This window comes from Carassius auratus, chromosome 36, assembly GCF_003368295.1.
Source record: "Carassius auratus strain Wakin chromosome 36, ASM336829v1, whole genome shotgun sequence".
In the NCBI taxonomy this organism is placed as follows: domain Eukaryota; kingdom Metazoa; phylum Chordata; class Actinopteri; order Cypriniformes; family Cyprinidae; genus Carassius; species Carassius auratus.
Window position 1 is genome coordinate 12718156 of NC_039278.1, and position 19183 is coordinate 12737338.

Consider the following 19183-nt stretch of genomic DNA (forward strand, 5'->3'; position numbering starts at 1 on the left):
GGCATTAATTCTATGCATATATTTACATGTGGATATGTTTCATCCTCACACGGAATTCCTGGATTGTGCTTTCAAAAATAAATATTACTGCACCTTTTGTAATGTTTCATAATTCTGACAAAAAATAGTCTAGTAAAGGCCTGTCATGCACCATAAAAAAGCATTCTTCCAGGCCAAGAGGCTTGATGCTATGTGTCATAATCTAGATTTCCGCATATTAAATAAACATGTAAGTCCAGTTCTGCTAATAATGCTCATAATATGAAGAATTAAAACTCTAGAACCTACAAAGAGAGCCCAAACTCGATGAGTAGACTGGACATTTATCCCTCACACCCTTGTTTTAATTTGCATATATCCTGACTAAATATGCGCAGATGTGAAGATGGCATTAGTAGACATCAAACTCTTTAAGGAAACAAGCCTAATGATTTCCACAGCCGCACAGACCCACTTTCCATAGAAACAGTTTATGCCAGACACGTTGCCAAACTGTGGTTAAACAAATTAGCACATCGGATGTTGTAAATAGATAATCAAGGAGATGAACTCAGAGGCTAAGGGAGTTGGACAGCTTTTCTTTAGTCGAGTTTCAGAAAATACTCTCAGGACCATTTCTGATCAAAACACTGTCATTTTGAGGAAAGTGTTTTTAATGACTTTACATCCTCTCACATTGAGTGAACAGAAATTGAGTGCTTAAATTGCCAAAAACGATGGGAGTGTTTCACTGGACAATTCTTGACGGCTTTGTTAAAATCGCCCTTTTCCTGTATTTGGACATGAAATATGCAAGAACTCCTTGAAAAGAGAAGAAAGAAGCTGAGCAAGAAAACCCACTGGCTTTAGTTACATCACAGCAACAAACCAGGATTTGCTACTTTGGTTGCACATTGTTTTGGGGGAGGGCCATTATCACTAGAGTGTATCTGATTGGATGAAATTGTAAGTAGTGCAGGATGTGTCATCAATATTTTTATTGTTTTTTTGTTTGTTTGTTTTTCAAAAAAAAAAACAAAGACTGTACACTTTAAATGTGCATATGTGCTAAAAGTTACATTCAACATATCTGCTTGTTAAGTCTGACGTCACGCCTCACCGATTCCGGGTCCAAAAAGTTACCACGAGAAAACAACAAACAGTACTAATATACACTCACAATGTGATATAATACTACCAAAAAAAATGTTTAATCCTACCCTTTAACTCTATACCGAAATCCCACATAGCCAGACAATGAAAATATAAATAAATACATTTAAAAACTGTGTGTTTGGGATGCTAAAAGCACAGAGACTGTAGTGTACACCATAAGTTTGAAAGCGTTTAGCTTAAATGGTTAATTTGAATGAACAGTGCTCATAAATGGCTGTTGAGATCGTATTCTCAAGTGAAATGAGTTGAGATTTGGACCCAGAAACAGCTTTCATTGGTGCATTTGTTAGTAGGGTTGCCAACCGCAGAAAAGGAAAATAAGGAACAATCGAAGAAGAAGATTTGTGTCCTTCTTTCACAGGCAATTATCTTTAAAAAATGCGTTCTCATCCTGATTGTAAATTTTCTCAGGTAGACAGTGCAGCTCGTCCTCCTGATTTTGCTCCGGCACAAAGTCCTTCAGGGCCTTTTGAGGTTGCACACAGATGCAGGAAATATTAGTCCCTTTGAAAAACCACATCACTGTAATGTTTATTTTTTGGTTTGCATTTTTGTTTGTATATTTTAGTCTGACCATCTGTTCGTCTGTTGCATTTCTTACAACAAAGTAACAACAAACAATGTGCTGTAATCAGGGATTGCCAAACTTTTTAGTCAGCCGAAGCCCTTTGACCTAAAATATTTACTTGAAGTTTCCTTTGAGATTTTACGATAACATTTCAGTAGTTGAATAACACAAGGTTTGAACTTTTTCAAAGAGAATAGAATTTCAAAAACACATATTATGAAAATGGAGATGCAAATGTCAACACATGCTCTGCATTGCTGAATTATCTTATTAGATGGATCAGAGTGCACCAGCGTGTGATCGGAGGTGAGGGGTATTCAGAGCAGTAAACTGACTTTTCAACAGTGATGTCCATTTTCCATAAAAATCCACCACTTCGAAGTGCAGCGGAGGACTTGACAGACATTTGGCCTCATTTTCTGTGTCAAACAGTCTGTAATTATAGGATGCATGCATGGAAAAATAAACCAAAACCAGTTTGTTGTCCTTTTCAAAGACTCACTGGTGGGTTGTCTCTTTTTGTAGCGTTTTGTAGTGCACATGTTTAGCTTTAGTTTGAATAGTAAAGTAACGCATTATTTTTCAAGTTACAAGAAAATATCTGTCACTTTTTCCAATAAGTGATTCCATATACTTTTGTTTTCTCATATATTGACTGACAACTCTGTAAGTAAGTGCTGTGTGAACATGAAGTTAAATGTCAACATGTACTTACTCATCTCCTTCTCACGAAAACAGATTCAGTATTCCTTCAAATGAATAAAAGCAGTCAAATGCAAACTGAAGACGTGATGCAAACATGTTCAACAACACAAATATCCTTAATGTATTTATTTCTATTTGACCTTCAATGATCAATCACACTGATAAACCGAAATGACTTTAGATAAACAAGACATTTGTGTTTCTTTTTGAGGCCAAGGCACATGAGAAAAGGTAAAATAACACATTACTTTCCATAAAAAGAAGACGTGTTGTACTGTGTGATGCTTTGCATAAAATTAAGCTGTATAATCCAAACTGTTTGTTGAACTGTGCTAGCAATGCTGTCATTATAAACTTAAATATGTCTTTCAGAAAATGTATTCCTCTCAAGTAAGCTGCCACTTAGAACTGTACTTTCATGGGAAAAGAACTTATTGTGTTTTCTGAACATATTCTTGACTTTTTCTCTGTCATAGACTTTTTTCTGTCATTCTTTAGTCCTTTTAACTGATATTCTTTGTGTTTCATACTAAAAACCATTATTCAGGACTGAATATATATATATATATATATATATAGAGAGAGAGAGAGAGAGAGAGAGAGAGAGAGAGAGAGAGAGAGAGAGAGAGAGAGAGAGAGAGAGAGAGTTCAGGCTTAGGTTGGGAACTGTTCTGGATCTACATCAATAAATCAGATATAAATGTCCACTAGAGGGCAACCCCCTAAACACAGTGACAAATCAACTTATTTGTCACTGTGTTTAGGGGGTTGTTAGTTCAGCTTATTGTCACTTTCTTTCTATTCTATTTCTTTCTCCATTCTTGATAAACCTTTATAAATGCTACTTCCTACCCCTTTCTGTTTAAGTTCAATTTTTTAAGCCTCCTTCGTGATCCATTAATACCCAGTCAAAGAGGATATGCTAATTTAGGATTTTTTTACTTTTTAGTCTGAGGCTGGGCCCCATGTTACAGAAAAATCTAGTCTTGCATAGCCAGACCATCAGTCTGAAGGAATAAGGTCTGAAATCCACAGCAGCTTTCACTGGCCCATGACCGTCCACGGGCCACCTGACTGACCTGTGAAGCAATCAATTACAGTTTGTTTCGTTCAGCATCATGTTTAGGGACGTGAAGATGTAAAGTAGATGTCCTTGTTTTTGCATGTAAATGATGATTGATCAGTGCATATTTCTTCCCTGATTCAGACAAGATGATGTATTCACAGAAGAAAGCAATAATATGGATAGAGGACTTGTTTAGGAAAAACACCTTGATTGATTTTCACTTTACAAAACATTCATTGACGGACCATATTTCTCCAGAAACAGTCTACATTTTGGATGACCCAAGAGTGAATATAGAAACAAATTTTGTTTAAATTTTTTTATTTTTTGGTCTGAGCACACATACATCACATTACATCACCTTTCTGATCTCCCCAAAGGCATGATGATAATTATTACTGAGACTGAAGGACAGAGCTCAGTATTAGGTAAGTTTACTATTTCATAGTCTTATTCTCTAGGGTCATTCTGTGTCAACTAAACCAATGAAAAGTAATGAATGTATATTTATTGAGTAACCTATCACTCTGTCTTGTAGAAGGGGGTCAAATGATAATTTGTACTCTCCTAAGGCAGTTCCTCTTTTCCTCTGGGGAAGTTGTGGCCTAATGGTTAGAGAGTCAGACTCCAATCGAAGAGTCTTGGGCCGGCAGGAATTGTAGGTGTGGGGAGTGCATGTACAGTGCTCTCTCCACCCTCAATACCATGACTTAGGTGCCCTTGAGCAAGGCATCAAACCCCCAACTGCTCCCCGGGTGCCGCAGCATAAATGGCTGCCCACTGCTCCGGGTGTGTGTTCACAGTGTGTGTGCACTTCGGATGGGTTAAATGCAGAGCACAAATTCCTAGTATGGGTCACCATACTTGGCTGAATGTCACGTCACTTTTACTGTAAATATCACCTTACATGAGTAAGTACAGTATAGGATCAAGCTATGGGATTGAAAACATGCACTGTTGTTCATGTGCAACCTTGTTTTCTAATTTTCTCAAAGTACTATATTAAGGTAAATTTCACTTGCTGTGAAATAGGTTTTATGCACTGAACAGTGGAAAAAAACTATGAAACCATGTGGTGTTTCAAACAGGAAGGCAGTCTTAAATAGATGTTTACTAAAGTAGGTGTTCACTAACCTAAATAAAGTTTCCTGTCAATGGTCAGCCTTGGTGAACCAGCTTTCCGACACATTTGAGTCTTGGTTTGCCACTGAGCAGCATGTGCAGTGCAGAGCTTTTTTTATTATTCAACAAAGATTAATTAATACCTTGCCAAATGTATTCTCATTGCTTAATATTAGTTAAGGCATTGCCAAACGTTAACTAAAGATTACTGTATGCAAAGCATTTCCTTAGGTGATGGGGCTTCGCAGATGACCTCATTATCAGCTCGCGTTCAAAGGAGAGTATTTTTAACGCAGCATATTTTTTCATCTGAGCTCATTTAGTCACCTATAGAAATGGGCGCAGCTGCAAATATGCACTTCGTTGTGGAGGAGAGTATCTAGCACAATTTTTATTTTTGTTCTTTCCACAGAAAACGCATCTATTTAGCGGATCAAACACTGTACCTATGGTAATATGATGCTTTTAACACGTTTTTAATCTATAAATCCATCACCCGCTGGTCTGGTATCATTTGTAGGCGGTCCAGATTCAGTGCTATGAATTAAATTTCATTTGTAAAATCCGATATATACTTTTTAAAATCTGAATGAGGTTTGTTTCACTATTTTCAAATTCAACTTTCAAATTTAACATTATTTTTAAACACTCGCGTCCTCATGTCGTTAACATAATTGTGGATGGGATTAACAGAAACTGACCAATCATTATTTTGACAAGTGTATGGAAAGCACCTATAGGAAAAGGGAGAAGGTATAAACTGCCTGGCTATAATTGACCATTAAAACTCACGTTAAATATATTTTAAAGCACATATATGAAGTCATGGTGAAACTATTATTACCCTTTTTATAAATAACATTCATCTGGAAAATTACCAGCTGTGGGTGGGCCACAGCAGAAAATGGCCCAGTCGGGCCCATCGTAGCTTTGCCACTAGTGCAGTGTGGTGGATAAGAAAATCTCACAGTAAGCCATCCGTTTTTTGCTGAATTGTATTACTGTCTTTCCCCAACTTTGTGATTACACTTTTATGTCCTTCCCCTACAACTCTATACTTCTCCCTTTCCAACCAATTCTAATACTGGTTTGGTGACGTCAGATCTAGCTTCCCCTTCCTACCATATGATCAGGTCAACTGGCCTTCAAAAGGCAGTGTTTCAGAGTCTGGACTCACACATCCTCGTAATCGGCACTGAAATCATCATGGCAGAAGAGGTATGCAAATCTAATCTATAACTGATCAATGTCTATGGTAGTTGATAAATGTATCCAGTTGAAAACATTTGTGTGACATCTTATAGGGGAATCCTGTTCATGGTGGTGTTATGTTGCTCCACACTGAACATGAAGGGAAACACTCATATGAAGTGAAAGACTTTTTAAACTATAACAAAGGAATATTTGCGAGGTGAGACTATCTATCTATCTGTCTGTCTGTCTGTCTGTCTGACTGTCTGGCTGTCTGGTCTGTCTGTCTGTCTGTCTGTCTGTCTGTCTGTCTGTCTGTCTGACTGTCTGACTGTCTGTTCATTCATCTATATATTCTTTTATTCAGCAAAGGAGATAAACTTATAATGATAAACAACAAAGATATGGAAGATTTGACTCCGCAGGCATTTGCTAAGCTCCTGGCTGAAGGATCACTCTTACTTGTGAGTTTTATTTTTATAATGCACTCTCATAAGCAATTACCTCCTAAGGCGAAACTAAAAGTGTAAAAAAAAAAGTGTTTTTTATTTTTTTCGTCTTGTCAGCAAACTGTGATTGGTCACATGGACTTGTGTCTTGAGTTTTTCACACATTAAATACCAGAAATAACATCATCATGGTAGATTTCTTATAACTGCTTGGTGAATAAAACACCTGTTTGAGCTAGATTGGCTTTTTTACATCAACTGTGCTGAGGTCAATATTTTCTCTCTTAGACCATACACCATTTGCCCAAAATCAAAATCGAAGAATGTGAATCTGAGGAAATCAGTGTCCATACAAAGGAGTCGACAGTCATGAGATTCAGCCTGATGATGGTAAGAGAGGAAGATCTAGAAGCCACTGTAATCGAACCAACGCCAGATTGGGAAAGCCAAGACATTGAGGACGACTCTTTCATTGATGACACACTTCTGCTTGTCTCCATGGATGACACAAGGTTCAGTATGGTCATTGCTCGGGGCGGTGACCCTGACAATCCTTGCAACTGCTGTGGAGGGATGAATTGCCAATTTAACGAAGTTGTTGTCCTGCCTGCGAGAGCTGAGATTACCCATAGTAAGAAATGAATGTTGTTTTCATTGCCGTTTTCATATTTATGTTTTATCCTTTTTTTTCAAGTTCTTAAATCTTATAATTGAAGTTCATAAAACTTAATACCACAGTAACACTGCAATAATGTTCATACAGATTTTAAGGAAAACATATGCAAAATTAAATGTGATTTTGTTTGTTAGTTTAAACTGGTATTCTTCCTCTGTTTTGTCAGATTCTTCAAGGATTTTGAAACAGTTCAGAGAGAAACATAATGTGATTTTGAAGAGTTTCCTCATAGGAAAGTATGTCACCCCACAAAATCAGCAGATGTGTTTAAGTGACACCATGTCAGGTTGGTAACTAATATAAAATATAATAATAATATTGTTACAAACTGCAACATCTGAAACTACAAGATGGGGACCCAAATGCAGTATTTATTAAGGGGTAATCCAAACCATAGTATGTCCAATAAACAGGCAAGAGGTCATAAACACTGAGTAAACAGTCCAACACAAAACACCAGGCAAACAGGGTAATCCAGAAAACAGGCTGGGGTCAAGGTAAACAATAGAGCACTCAAAAATGCAGTAATAACACATTCAAGACTTCACAAGGACACAGGGAAATAGACAGGTCATAAATAGGTAACAAGGGGGAGGAGTTCATTAAACACCATGAGAACTAATAAAGGAAACCATGACAACAAACAAGGCTGAAGGACAAACAGCGGATGAGACCGGGCAAAGAATTATGGGAAATAGAGTCTAGGATGGAGTTGGGAGGAGTGCCGTCTGGTACAGGGCACTCCAGCTAGTGATTGTGACAAATATTATATATATAATAAATAATATTAGAATATATTTTTGTTAATACATTTTTTAATGCAATCATATGAAAAGTTTTAGAACTTAAGTATGCTTAGAAGGGAAATATATAAACAAATACCAATTTGTGTCAGAATTGTTATTTTTTTATTTACATTTTTTGCAAAAATGCGATGTTTTGATTTGATCCAAGTATATTCTGAAATTTATTTTGCAATACTTTTTGTTTTAGCAAATATCACCCTTTACTATTACACTGCCACCATCCCAGGCATTAAAGGTGTTCCTGTTTTACTAAACTTCACTGACACAGAAAACTTCTTCTGCTGTACCACCAAGCAAGGTGAAGATAAGAAGTTTTTAACAATCGTGGTAAGTTTATTATTGTTATTATTATTATTATTATTATTATTATTATTATTAAGATGTATTAGATGTTTTTATTAGGTTTTTATATATCTTGACACCATTTACATTTTTTATTATAAGTGTGACTTATGCACTCTATTCTTATGGATGAACTGTTCCTTTAAGCTGAAACTAGACTTTTGTTTTGTTTTTATTGCAGAGCCACAGTAAAAATGACCTTAAAAGCATCTGTCCCGATGACCTAGACAAATGGTCTCTAGTATTCTACATGACTAGTGGGAAGGACAATCTTCGGAATTTTGAATCAGCTCTTTATAAAGGATGGTTTATTTACTCACAAAGTGTAGATGAAGTGAACATGAAAAAAGACAATGGTCAACGCGGTGACTTCTCATTCATAATTCTGAGTGATAAAAGGTCATGTTAGAATTCAAGGTCTTGATATGATCGCTGGGACGCTGAGAACTATTCTCAAATTAACTTACATTTCAATAAACATGTTTTGGATGAGTTTAAGGTTAAGGTTGTCTTAACGGATGCAGCCTCTTCCAAAGAATGGTGTGTTTTACTGCCATCGCAGTAGTAAGTAGATATGTATCATACTGTTATACTGTCATCTTTTTATATTCAACTAATTTTAAACTGATGTTTTTAATCCAACACATCTAATTCAAATTTACTTTTATTTCTAACTGTCCGTAGTTCCTTTTTTACTAGTAACGTAATGCATGTAATTCTTATATTTATATTATCAACTGTTTTTTAGGCTACATTTGTCTGTTTAAGCGGAAAGCTAACTTAGAACTGTTGCTTTTGCTGCATAAATGTATAATTTACCATAAAAATTTGAGTCATGTCTTGTTTCTTCTATAAAATCGCAATAAAAAGTTGTGAATCAAGTGCAGTAAATGTTTCAGATTCGTCCAACAACACAGTTCCAGTGGTATTGTAATTGTATTGTGTATTGGCAATGTTTTGAAGAACTGCTTGTAGCCACACACACACACACACACACACACACACACACACACACACACACACATATATATATATATATATATATATATATATATATATATATATATATATATATATATATATATATATTTACTGTATATACTGTATACATATTGAAGAATGTCATTGAACGCATGTTAATTAAAGTATGCTTACTTTATATTGATTCTAATTCCATTTAGTGTGTAAACATATTTATGATTACACATTTTAAGTGTGATTTATTGCTATTAATCTGAAAAACCTGTGCGAATGCTTAATTGCATTTTTTTTAAATCCTCTAAGCTCTATCTTTAAACTGATAAAATATATGTTTTACTTTTTTTCATTTACTAATTATTTTTTTATATATATAAATAAAAGATTCAAACATTAATGAAATGTTATTATCACGATCATGGACTTTCTGTTCCTTTTGTGTTTCCCTATTTTGGTCAAGTTCCATTCCTGGTTTTGTAAATTGATTAACCCCCATCTGTTTTCATTCCCCTGATTACTTTCCTTGTCTTTAAAAACCCTGTCTGTTTAGTTCCCCCTTGACGTTAATGGAATGTTATACCTTATGTTTGAAGATTTGTGTTGGTTGTGCCCTTGTCTCCATAATTAAAATACTCTTTTGATTTCTACATTCCTCGTGCCTTTTGATTTCCACGCCAGCAGACATTTGTAGCAGTTATTATTTTAATTCACTGACAGTTCCATGAAGTATGATGAAGTTCCAGTGTAAAAACTATGTGCAAGAATTGCATCATATTTTGTTATGTTTTTGCCACAAAACATCGATCCATTTCTTATGGGATTTCCCAGCAGGGAGAGCCCCATGTATACAAAAACTCCCCCCAAAACGGTAACCTTTTCCACCAAAAACCTTACGCTGTGGTACACCCAGTCTCATCATTTCCTCTTCCTGCTGAAAAAGGTTAGTGACAAAAAGGGCAATGTTCAAAGGCAGCGCTCACACTTCCTAGTGATAAGTGCTGAGCTCAACATGGCAGAAGAGGTAAGCACTCTTGTAGCAATCTGTTATTTTGTAGTTGATGTAAACATAATTAAATATACATCAATTGATCATTGTTTATATTAGAGAATTAGTCTCTAATTTTTCAGTATAAGGGCGATAACTCCAGATGATGACTAGTGCAAAAATATAGACCTTTTCTGATCTTTCTAGTTCACATGTACTTAATGCGTTCTTTCACTTCTCTGTTCATTTAGCCCGTTAAAATTTTACAAGAAAGAGAAATGAAACTGAAATATTTAGTGCAGAAATATCTTTGTCTAGTCAGGAAACTTGATGATCATGTGGCCATGAGTTCTGGTTGGCATTTGAAGCATATATATAATTTAACTGCATTAAACAAAATAGTCTCCTCTCATAGAATGTATATCATCCGAGCACCGAAGAAACAGAAGAGTGTGAATTTAAGGACACCCGATGCAATAAAAAGCGGAAATTCATAAAGTTCAGCCTGTCGATTGACTATACTGAGATGGGTGGGGATCAGGAGCCATCACATCCACAACCAAAGATAGAAGAGAAGGACATTGAGTCTGACGGTTTCAATGATGTCGATCTGGACCATGCCCTGGCTAACATGAGCTTGAATCTGGTTGTTGATCAAGACTCTGATGCTGACAACCCTTTCTGCAACAGTGATAGTCAGTTTAAAGAAAGTGTCATCGTGTCTGAGAAAGCTGATATTTCCTATAGTAAGAAATATTTCATATTGATTTATCCATCTCCATTTTTATTCATTTTGAATGATCTGATGTTGAAATTTCCATTCCTTTCTGGTTGTAATATTCTGCTGCCTTTTTCAGTTACTGCACAAATTTGCAAAGTGATTAAAGAACAAGAGACTTTATTCCTGAAGTCATGGGAAGGAGGCATGTATGTTGCATCAAGACGAAATGAGATATGTTTGGAGAGCACCATGTCAGGTTCGCATCAAATAATGAAAATTTTGTAAACCGTATTTTTATTATTTCTTTGTTATTTTAAAATCACGTTTTCCAACAATTGTCCTTTTTTTTTCAGCAAAAATTACCATTTATCGTTGCAACTTAACTGGCAGTGTCACCGATGGTAAAGGTGTTCCCATTGTGCTGAACTTCACAGGCACAGATAACTTCCTGACCTGCGACAGCCAAGATGGGGAAAATATTTATTTAAAAGTTAAAGTGAGTTTTCTATAATCTCGGTTTCTTGATTTTGCATTTGTGTTTTGTTTTAGCAGGGTCTTCCTGTTCAACTTCAGCAAACCAACTTTTATCATGTTTGTTTCAGGTGTACGACAGAAAAAAGATTTATAATCATGACCCAGAAATATTATCCCTCATTTTCTACATGTCTCAAGATAGTGATGGTCTCCGGTATTTTGAGTCAGCGCTCTACGGAGGATGGTTCATGCACACTATAAATTATAAGGCTGTGAAAATGGGAAAAGGAGTCAGAAGTCGCTTTGTCACTGAGAGAGATGACAACGAAATCCATGAATGTTAAATATTCTTATTATATTTTATTCACTTTTACAGTTTTATTTTGTTGTACCATACTATTTTCATAGAATAAAAAATAGATTGAATACTTTATCAGTGTTTTTATAATATTAAACGTTATTACATTTGCCTGTATAAGCTACTAGAAATATCATTATTTGCATTAATTAGAGTAACTTTATAATGAACCTAATTATAATGTGTTCATGTTAATTTGTAAACTTTAACATAATGCACTTAAATAAACATTTGCAAACACAGCAGAAATCGGATTTGTTTTTCTATAGGAAAACTAAATGTTTCCAAAAAGCATGCAGTGGTGTGGACACTTCTTTCATCGCTCTCCTTTCTGATTTTATTTTTGGAAACACCGATTTCTTTACAGTCCTGTTTGTTCAATATCTTCCTCGAAAGCTTTGTTCAGTTCTCCATCATTTGAATTCTCATATGGGTTCACGGTCTCTTCAGCCTTTTTAGCTTTCCTGTAAAAAAAAAAAAAAAAAAAGTTTTGCTAATGTAAGAAATTCAATACCACACATGCGGTCAAACCTTGTGTGGATTCAATTGTTTTTTTGTTTTTTTTAAGCCAATATTTTAATATTTCTGTTTAAATAAATATAATGTGTAACTTAGATGCTAAAAATATAGTTATTATGGCATTGTTCCATTGTTGGGTCATGTATTTTTTAAATATTGTCCACATTGCAATGATGATGCGGTTCTACCAAATATGTCAGTGTTCAATATGGACAAGAATGGCATAATCGTCACTCTCACTAATCTGCTTTCAATCATTCATGAAGTGTTTCTCATGCAGCACTTACTTCTTCCTGTTTAATATCCCTGTGGTAATGAGGTAGATCCCCCCAAACAGAGTTACACCCATTACCACTCCAAATACCACCAGCCAAACTGTAATCTTTTCCTCTTTTGGTGGAGCTAATGTTGCCTGCAACCCAACAAATTCCAATGTTTCATCATTGAGTAAAAATGCACCGTTGATGCGTTCTCTGGACAGCCTGTGAAGAGATAATAAGGGAAATTCTGTGACTGGAACAACTGCTCAAGTTCCTCTTGATTACGTCATTATATATATATATATAAGTGGTCAAAATGTTATGGTTACAATATATATTTAAAGGTAATTATTCAAATTTTCTAAAATTATTATAAACCATATTTAATATTTTTATTTCTATATTTTTATATAGTATGGTTTCATGAAATACCAGATAGCTGCCTCCACATCTGCCTTAGGAATGAGTGTGTCTGGTTTGGTTGGATCCATCACAACAAAATAAAAGGAGATTCTGGCCGTTTCTTTGTACGTGTCGATATTCTCTGGCCTTTGTGCAACAAATAAGTTGTGCAATGTCACAATTTCAAGATGACAATTATTCAATCACTCTGAAATGTGCAATTAGGCGAGCATAAGAAGTGATGGTACTTACATGAAATCAATTTTTATTCCCTTTTCTTCCAAATAGTACTGGCGCATGGCAAAGGCCATAGTGGACTTAAAGAGATACATTTCATTTTTATTCCAAGTGTACTGGAGATAAAAAATAAAATAAATGACAGTAATTAGCACATTAGGCACATTCCTTTTGTAGATGTAATTCATTATGTTTGTTAAACATTAAAAGAGACTTACTGCATCATCTCCCATTGCAGATTTTAGGCTTATTCTGACTTTGAATGCATTTGCATCTGCTGTATTTATATAGGACGCCACAAGTTAGTTAATATACCCATACAAAATAAAAAAATAAATCAACATACAGTATGTGGGCAAATCAATAGTGGAAATGTAATGATGGATAAAGGTAATATAGTTTAACCAATATAATTTATTTTAAGAATCCACATAAATTACCAATGTTTTGTAAAAATGCAATACTGACTTGGGTTAATATTGACATTCCAGCCTGGCACTCTGTTGTTCTTTTGGTTCTCTTCTTTCAGCCACTCCATGAGAGTGCTGAAGTAATGCAGCAGTGGCTGAGAGTCCATCTTCGTGGTTCCTGCAACATCTTCCAGAGCACGAGTCCAAGACATGGATCTGCCTAACTCAAGCATATGCCTATGGACCAAAATATGGGTTTGTTTATAGCAGTTAGGTTTATCCTAATATGAAAGACTACAGGAGTTATTAATAGAACATACAGCATATCAAAAAGCAATATCAAAGCAATATCAAAAATATCAAAGCATTCTACATACCTGAGTTTGTTACCAGCTTTGGTTGAATTTGTAATGTCACATTTGTAAAGGGGACCAGTGTGGCCAGCTGCCTCACATAAGGCCTCTTGAAACTGGAACTGATATATGGTTCTAGTGAAGTACCTATTGGAGAAACAAGATATGGATATGGCCATTAGCCTATATACATCCAAATATTTATATTATATTATTTCTTGCTATTATCAATCCATTTATGTTGAAATTAAGCAATACCAAATTTTTATAGAGATGTCGCAAATAATTCAAAAACTCACAAGCTCTTGTGATTGTGTTTATCTCTGCAGTCAGCGAGAACAGCTCAATATAAAGACTATACTAGCCATTACTTTGTGGTTCACTGAGAACTAGCTGCTGAACTAAAACACAACGCAGTTACATCTGCGGAACCTGTAGCACTGTACAAATTATTTAGTTAGATTGTTCAGCACAATGCAGACATTACCTGATAAAGGAATAATCTCCAGACACATGGAAAAGTGCAGGTGGGTCACAGTACGACTCATCTCTGGGCACAGCCTCACCCACTCCAACTAGTTCTCTCCTGCGGTAATAAAACAAATATGTTGTGATGAGCCAGAGAGTCCGGATGTAAATTAGTTAGAGTTCACAATGTTTGGATTCTGATTATTTTTCATATGTTTTCTGTCACTTACTTCATTTGCCACCAGCGGAGCATCCACTCATCCTTTGGGATGGTCTCTTTGAAGACTTGCCACCTCCATTCCTCCAACATGTAGGTGAAGGGAAGAGTGGCCACGATGGTGAGGGCCTGCTTCATGAGGAAGTTGATATCTGTCTCTGTGAACACAAAAAAAAAAAAAAAAAAAAAAAAAAAAATATATATATATATATATATATATATATTTTAGGTTTTGGTAAAGAATGTTCTTTATCATAGTTATAGTGCAATTGCACTTTACCATAGTCCTGTTTGAAGTCAGGAGGTAGAAGCCCCAGTGACTGCAGGTGAGAAGGAGTGGCAGCGGAAAGGGACATGATCTCTCCCACGGCCTCATGGAAACCTTCATTAGCCCCATCTCTCAGCAAATATGAGTGGTGACGGTAAGCCATTTGGTACTGGTTATGACCCATTTCATGGTGAACAGTTAAGAAATCGTCCATGTTCACTTTAGTGCACATTTTAATTCTGTAATAAATAACAACAGTGTTGCTCTCAATAAGTTTGCCATTTATTGCTCGAAATGACAACAGCAACTAAAATGAAAAATGTCTATTCTATTGAACTCTTTTGTACATTAAAGTACCCTGAAAAAAAAAAAAAACATTTCACAGTTTCCAAAAAAAATATTAGGCAGCACAACTGTTGTCACCATCAATACTAATAAGAAATGTTTATTGTGCACCAAACCAGCATCAATGATCATGTGACACTGAAAACCAGAGTACTGGCTACTGAAAATTCAGCTTTGCCATCACAAGAATAGATTACATGTAAAATATATAAAAATAGAAAACTTAATTTTCGATAGTAATAATATTTCATGATATTATAGGTTTTTTTCTGTATTTTTGATCAAATAATTGCAGCCTCTGCATGGTAAAGTAACTTAAAAGCAATCAGTTCTTTGTGGAAAAACATCAAAAGGAAATATTATTTGAAATAATTCAAAAGAATTCAGTTGTTTGAAATTATTATCTTATCTAATCGGTTAATCATTACCAAACATTGTGACCCAATGTAACACAACATTATCCGCCCCACCTGAAGTCCTCTCTGTTTCCCATGTCCCATGCGGTAGGGTGGCACACCACATCTCTTCCTTCAAGCTTAATAAACATTGAGTTTGTCCAGAAGTTGTCAAACATTTCAGACATGTTTACAGACACAAAGAATTTTTCTGCCTCTTTAAAGAGGCGCAGTTCATCCCAGTCCTGAAACAGTATCAAATAATTAGTAAAATAAAATGTATATAATAAAGATATACTTTTTTACTGCTCCAGGCTAAAGAACAAAATTATTAATAGCATAGATAACATGTCATTTTTAGACCTTTAGACTTTAGACCTTTAGCCTGGACTTTTAAACATGTATGAAGATAAAATATGAAAGCTTGCAGATAAAAAAAGATGTTTAGCTTAGAACAAAGAGTTGAGATTAGAAATTAAAATGATCGCATGTTTTACCTGGGCCACCATTTCAGAGCTAACATCGATATCAGGCCTCTCTGGATAGGGGATCATGAGAGGATACAAGTTGGTCCAAAACCGTCCCCACATATCACCTGAATGTGAAAAGTCAGGAAAATGTCACCATTATCCTCACATCTGATATTAACAACACTATATCCTAAAAGCATGTATTTATTTAAGCATATGTCATTTAACATCACTGTGTGCTAATTAATCAAATCACTTAATGATGTCCCGTATATTACCAAGCAGATGTGCTGGAAGGCAGGCGTCAGAGGCGATGTGACCAGGATAGACATCTTGTAGTTTTGCTCTCACATAAGCATGAAGCTCTTTGTACAAAGGTAAGATCTGGAACATCACAGTAAGAGTGAGTTTTCTAAATCAAAAGGAAAACAGTAAATATAAAGGGTTTTTTTTGCCCCATAATGGTTCCATGAAGAGCATTTAACTTCCATGGAACCTTTGCACAAAAGGTTCTTTCTAATGGAAACAGGTGCTTCAGTTTTTTTTTTTCAGACTTTTAAAGAACCATTTACTGAAGTTTCTTTGGGGAACCAAAAATGTATGGAATCGCTGCAAAACTTCATTTTTAAGAGTGTGTGACTTGTTTTGACTTTCTTTCACCAACCTCCTGGTAAATGCGCCTAGCGTCTTCCATAACTTGGTCTCTGGAGTAACTGTATATAGGTTCATCTATGGTTTCATAATCCCCCCTCCAGTAATCTCCGTGGTCTTCATAATCTTTAATGAAAGATGTGAAAAATCTCGAACTTTGTGACCACCACATCAGCTGTCCATACAATCACAGCAGTAAAAGCAGAGGCATAATATTATAATTTGTGGTTATTTAAAGCCTATGTCATAAAGTTAAGCAGAGAGCTAATACTGTTGAGTTTGGCGGCTTCGTTCTTCAGGTCCACATATTTCTCATACAGGGGTCTCATCTTCATCCCTGAGGCAACTCTCCAGCCCTCCCACACGTGGAGACGCTCATCATAGTCCCTGCTGTTTGCCATAATACTCTCTAGGCCTAGTAAATGAAAAATATATTGAAGTCAGGTAAATTGGACCGCTGATTTAAATTCAAATGTGCATTTACAGTACATGTGGTGTATGCTTTTATGAGTTCCCTAAGGACCCTCACGTTGCTAGCAGTGAGATCTAGTAACACGGTGCTCAATTTGGTTTTGGGTTGCCAAGAATTTTTCATAAAACAGAAGAGAAGAGAAATCTCTTATGCTCAGCAAAGCTGAATACATTTAACAAAAAATGTAGTAAAATAATAATATTGTAAATGTAAGCAGCCAAAGCAACCTTTGGTGTGACATGATCCTTTTTATGAGTTTGACAGTTTGTTTTTTCAGTGTTCTTTTTTATTTTTGCCTTTTTTTTTTTTGTTGCTTTTTGCGTTTATTAATGAACACCAATAATAGAAGCCTTTCAGACAGACTCTTTTATTATTGATAATATGGAAACAAGGTTTATGGTTTATGATCCTGAGATTTCCCTTTATCATTTGGGTGGTGATAAATGAACAACTTGACATTACCTGGCTCCAAAGTCTGACAGTTAGTGGGGTCGTCAATTTTGCACACAGTCGCTGTGTTGTAAATAGTGCTCATCTGTGACATGATGTTCCTCAGCTGCGATCCATAAGGCAACACATTTAGTTTCAACACATTTGCCATATTACCACAGAAGAAGTGAAACTCTACACATACCGTAGTATGAAAGCGAATTTCAATGTCTGGGTGACATTATTGTAAAAAAATCTATGTAATACTTACTTCACTAGCCTTGTCCGGTGAAAGCGCCCCTGATCCTTTATCTTGGAGCTTTTGAAGCTGAATTTTAATCAGTGGATCAGAGATTTGATCAATGGGGTAGGCACTGGATTCCTCAGACATCTTACTGAAGTACTCGCTCCAGATTGCATATGCTTCAGCCTGAAGAGAATTGAAGAGAACTTGTCACATCCAGTTACTATTGCTGTTGTTCAATTCATATTTTCCCCAAATATGGGATAGTTTATGATTTTAATAGTTAAACAGGTTAAAACTGTCTGCAAAAGATAGAAAAAAGATGCACAACTTGTCTTGAACAGCTATATCCAGTTATTTTGAATATTATGAATATTTTGCCAAAAAATGAGATATTTGGTGATATCTATAGTAGGATGGGTTGAAATCTGATTGCAAAAGATGCTTCAAAGATACACAAAAGAAACTCTTACCTCTTTATCTGCATTTTCCTGGGAGATATCTGTGTTGTAAGCCCAGGATGCAAGGGAATACTGGTACACAAGATTGGAGGCCTCCTCGTCAAATTTCTTTAAGAATTCCCTTGCGTTTTCCTCCACGGTCTGAGAACAGGCCACAGAGGCCATAGCCAAAAGCAAGAGCCAGCGAGCAAACATCGCAACAGCACTTGTCCCACCAACACTGACACTGTTGTTTTCCCCATGCATGGTTTTATCAAAGACGCTCAACTGCTGTGTCCTTTGACCAGTGCCATAACCTAATGGTGCAAAGCTGTGCTTGAATGCAGGTAGGATGGTTCCAGGAAGGAGTGTCTCTGGATGTTGTTGCATTACATATCTTATGCTAAAATTACCATATTTATATTTGCCATTATGATGCCAGAGCATTTTGGATGGTTGCACTGGTTTTCTAATTGGTTCCAATGTTGTTTAGTGTTGTTTTTATGGTGTTAATTTTTCAGAGTTAAAAAATATTGATTCTGGTGTTGATTTGAATGGCATTAACACTTGAAGTGCAGTGTAAATCAGTAAATCATAACTGACACTGGTGATGAGTTGATCCAATTTCCGGTCCTTGCACACTATTTCCTTTTTGATTTAATGGACGACCACGAGGAGAAGACAGTGTTCAAACCACAGTAAAAGAAAACAGGTATAATATTTTATAACCATTTAAACCGACCAATTTTCGTGCTGTAGCAGTTACTTGTTGGTTGCTGCAGGATTCTGGGATGTTATTTACTAGCCAAGATCTTAAAGTCTTATATTCTCATTCCTTGTTATTGCTCAGGTCCTTCCTTTATTGTGATACTATTGTAAATCAGATTAAGTAACATCACAAATGATAAAAGGAAGCAAATTAAACAAAATATAGTTTCAGTATAACTCAGTGATTGATGAAAATGATTACTATTATAACAGATTTGCAATTTCAGTTTCCCATTACT

The 19183-nt window shown here is 35.7% G+C and overlaps 3 protein-coding genes across 3 annotated transcripts; 2 read left to right on the top strand and 1 right to left on the bottom strand.

Moving 5' to 3' along the window:
- The first annotated feature begins 5726 nt into the window (after positions 1-5726).
- On the top strand, positions 5727-8965 carry LOC113055294 (uncharacterized). The gene is made up of 7 exons (XM_026221476.1): positions 5727-5834; positions 5921-6027; positions 6175-6271; positions 6545-6887; positions 7099-7218; positions 7926-8065; positions 8262-8965. The coding sequence occupies exons 1-7, from the start codon at positions 5742-5744 to the stop codon at positions 8487-8489; spliced, it is 1128 nt and encodes a 375-aa protein (XP_026077261.1). The 5' UTR covers positions 5727-5741; the 3' UTR covers positions 8490-8965.
- A 934-nt stretch (positions 8966-9899) lies between these two features.
- On the top strand, positions 9900-11607 carry LOC113055641 (uncharacterized). Its single transcript, XM_026222053.1, has 5 exons — positions 9900-10079; positions 10459-10789; positions 10901-11020; positions 11118-11260; positions 11367-11607. Exons 1-5 carry the CDS (start codon positions 9900-9902, stop codon positions 11580-11582), a joined length of 990 nt encoding a protein of 329 aa, XP_026077838.1. The 3' UTR covers positions 11583-11607.
- Positions 11577-18581, bottom strand: LOC113055292 (angiotensin-converting enzyme 2-like). Its single transcript, XM_026221475.1, has 18 exons — positions 18210-18581; positions 17764-17922; positions 17526-17619; positions 16863-17006; positions 16605-16717; positions 16219-16324; positions 15968-16065; positions 15546-15715; positions 14743-14969; positions 14476-14620; positions 14265-14363; positions 13802-13924; positions 13483-13661; positions 13233-13291; positions 13030-13130; positions 12808-12924; positions 12403-12597; positions 11577-12060 (listed from the first exon to the last, which is right to left on the bottom strand). The coding sequence occupies exons 1-18, from the start codon at positions 18564-18566 to the stop codon at positions 11958-11960; spliced, it is 2589 nt and encodes an 862-aa protein (XP_026077260.1). The 5' UTR covers positions 18567-18581; the 3' UTR covers positions 11577-11957.
- Positions 18582-19183: the final 602 nt, after the last annotated feature.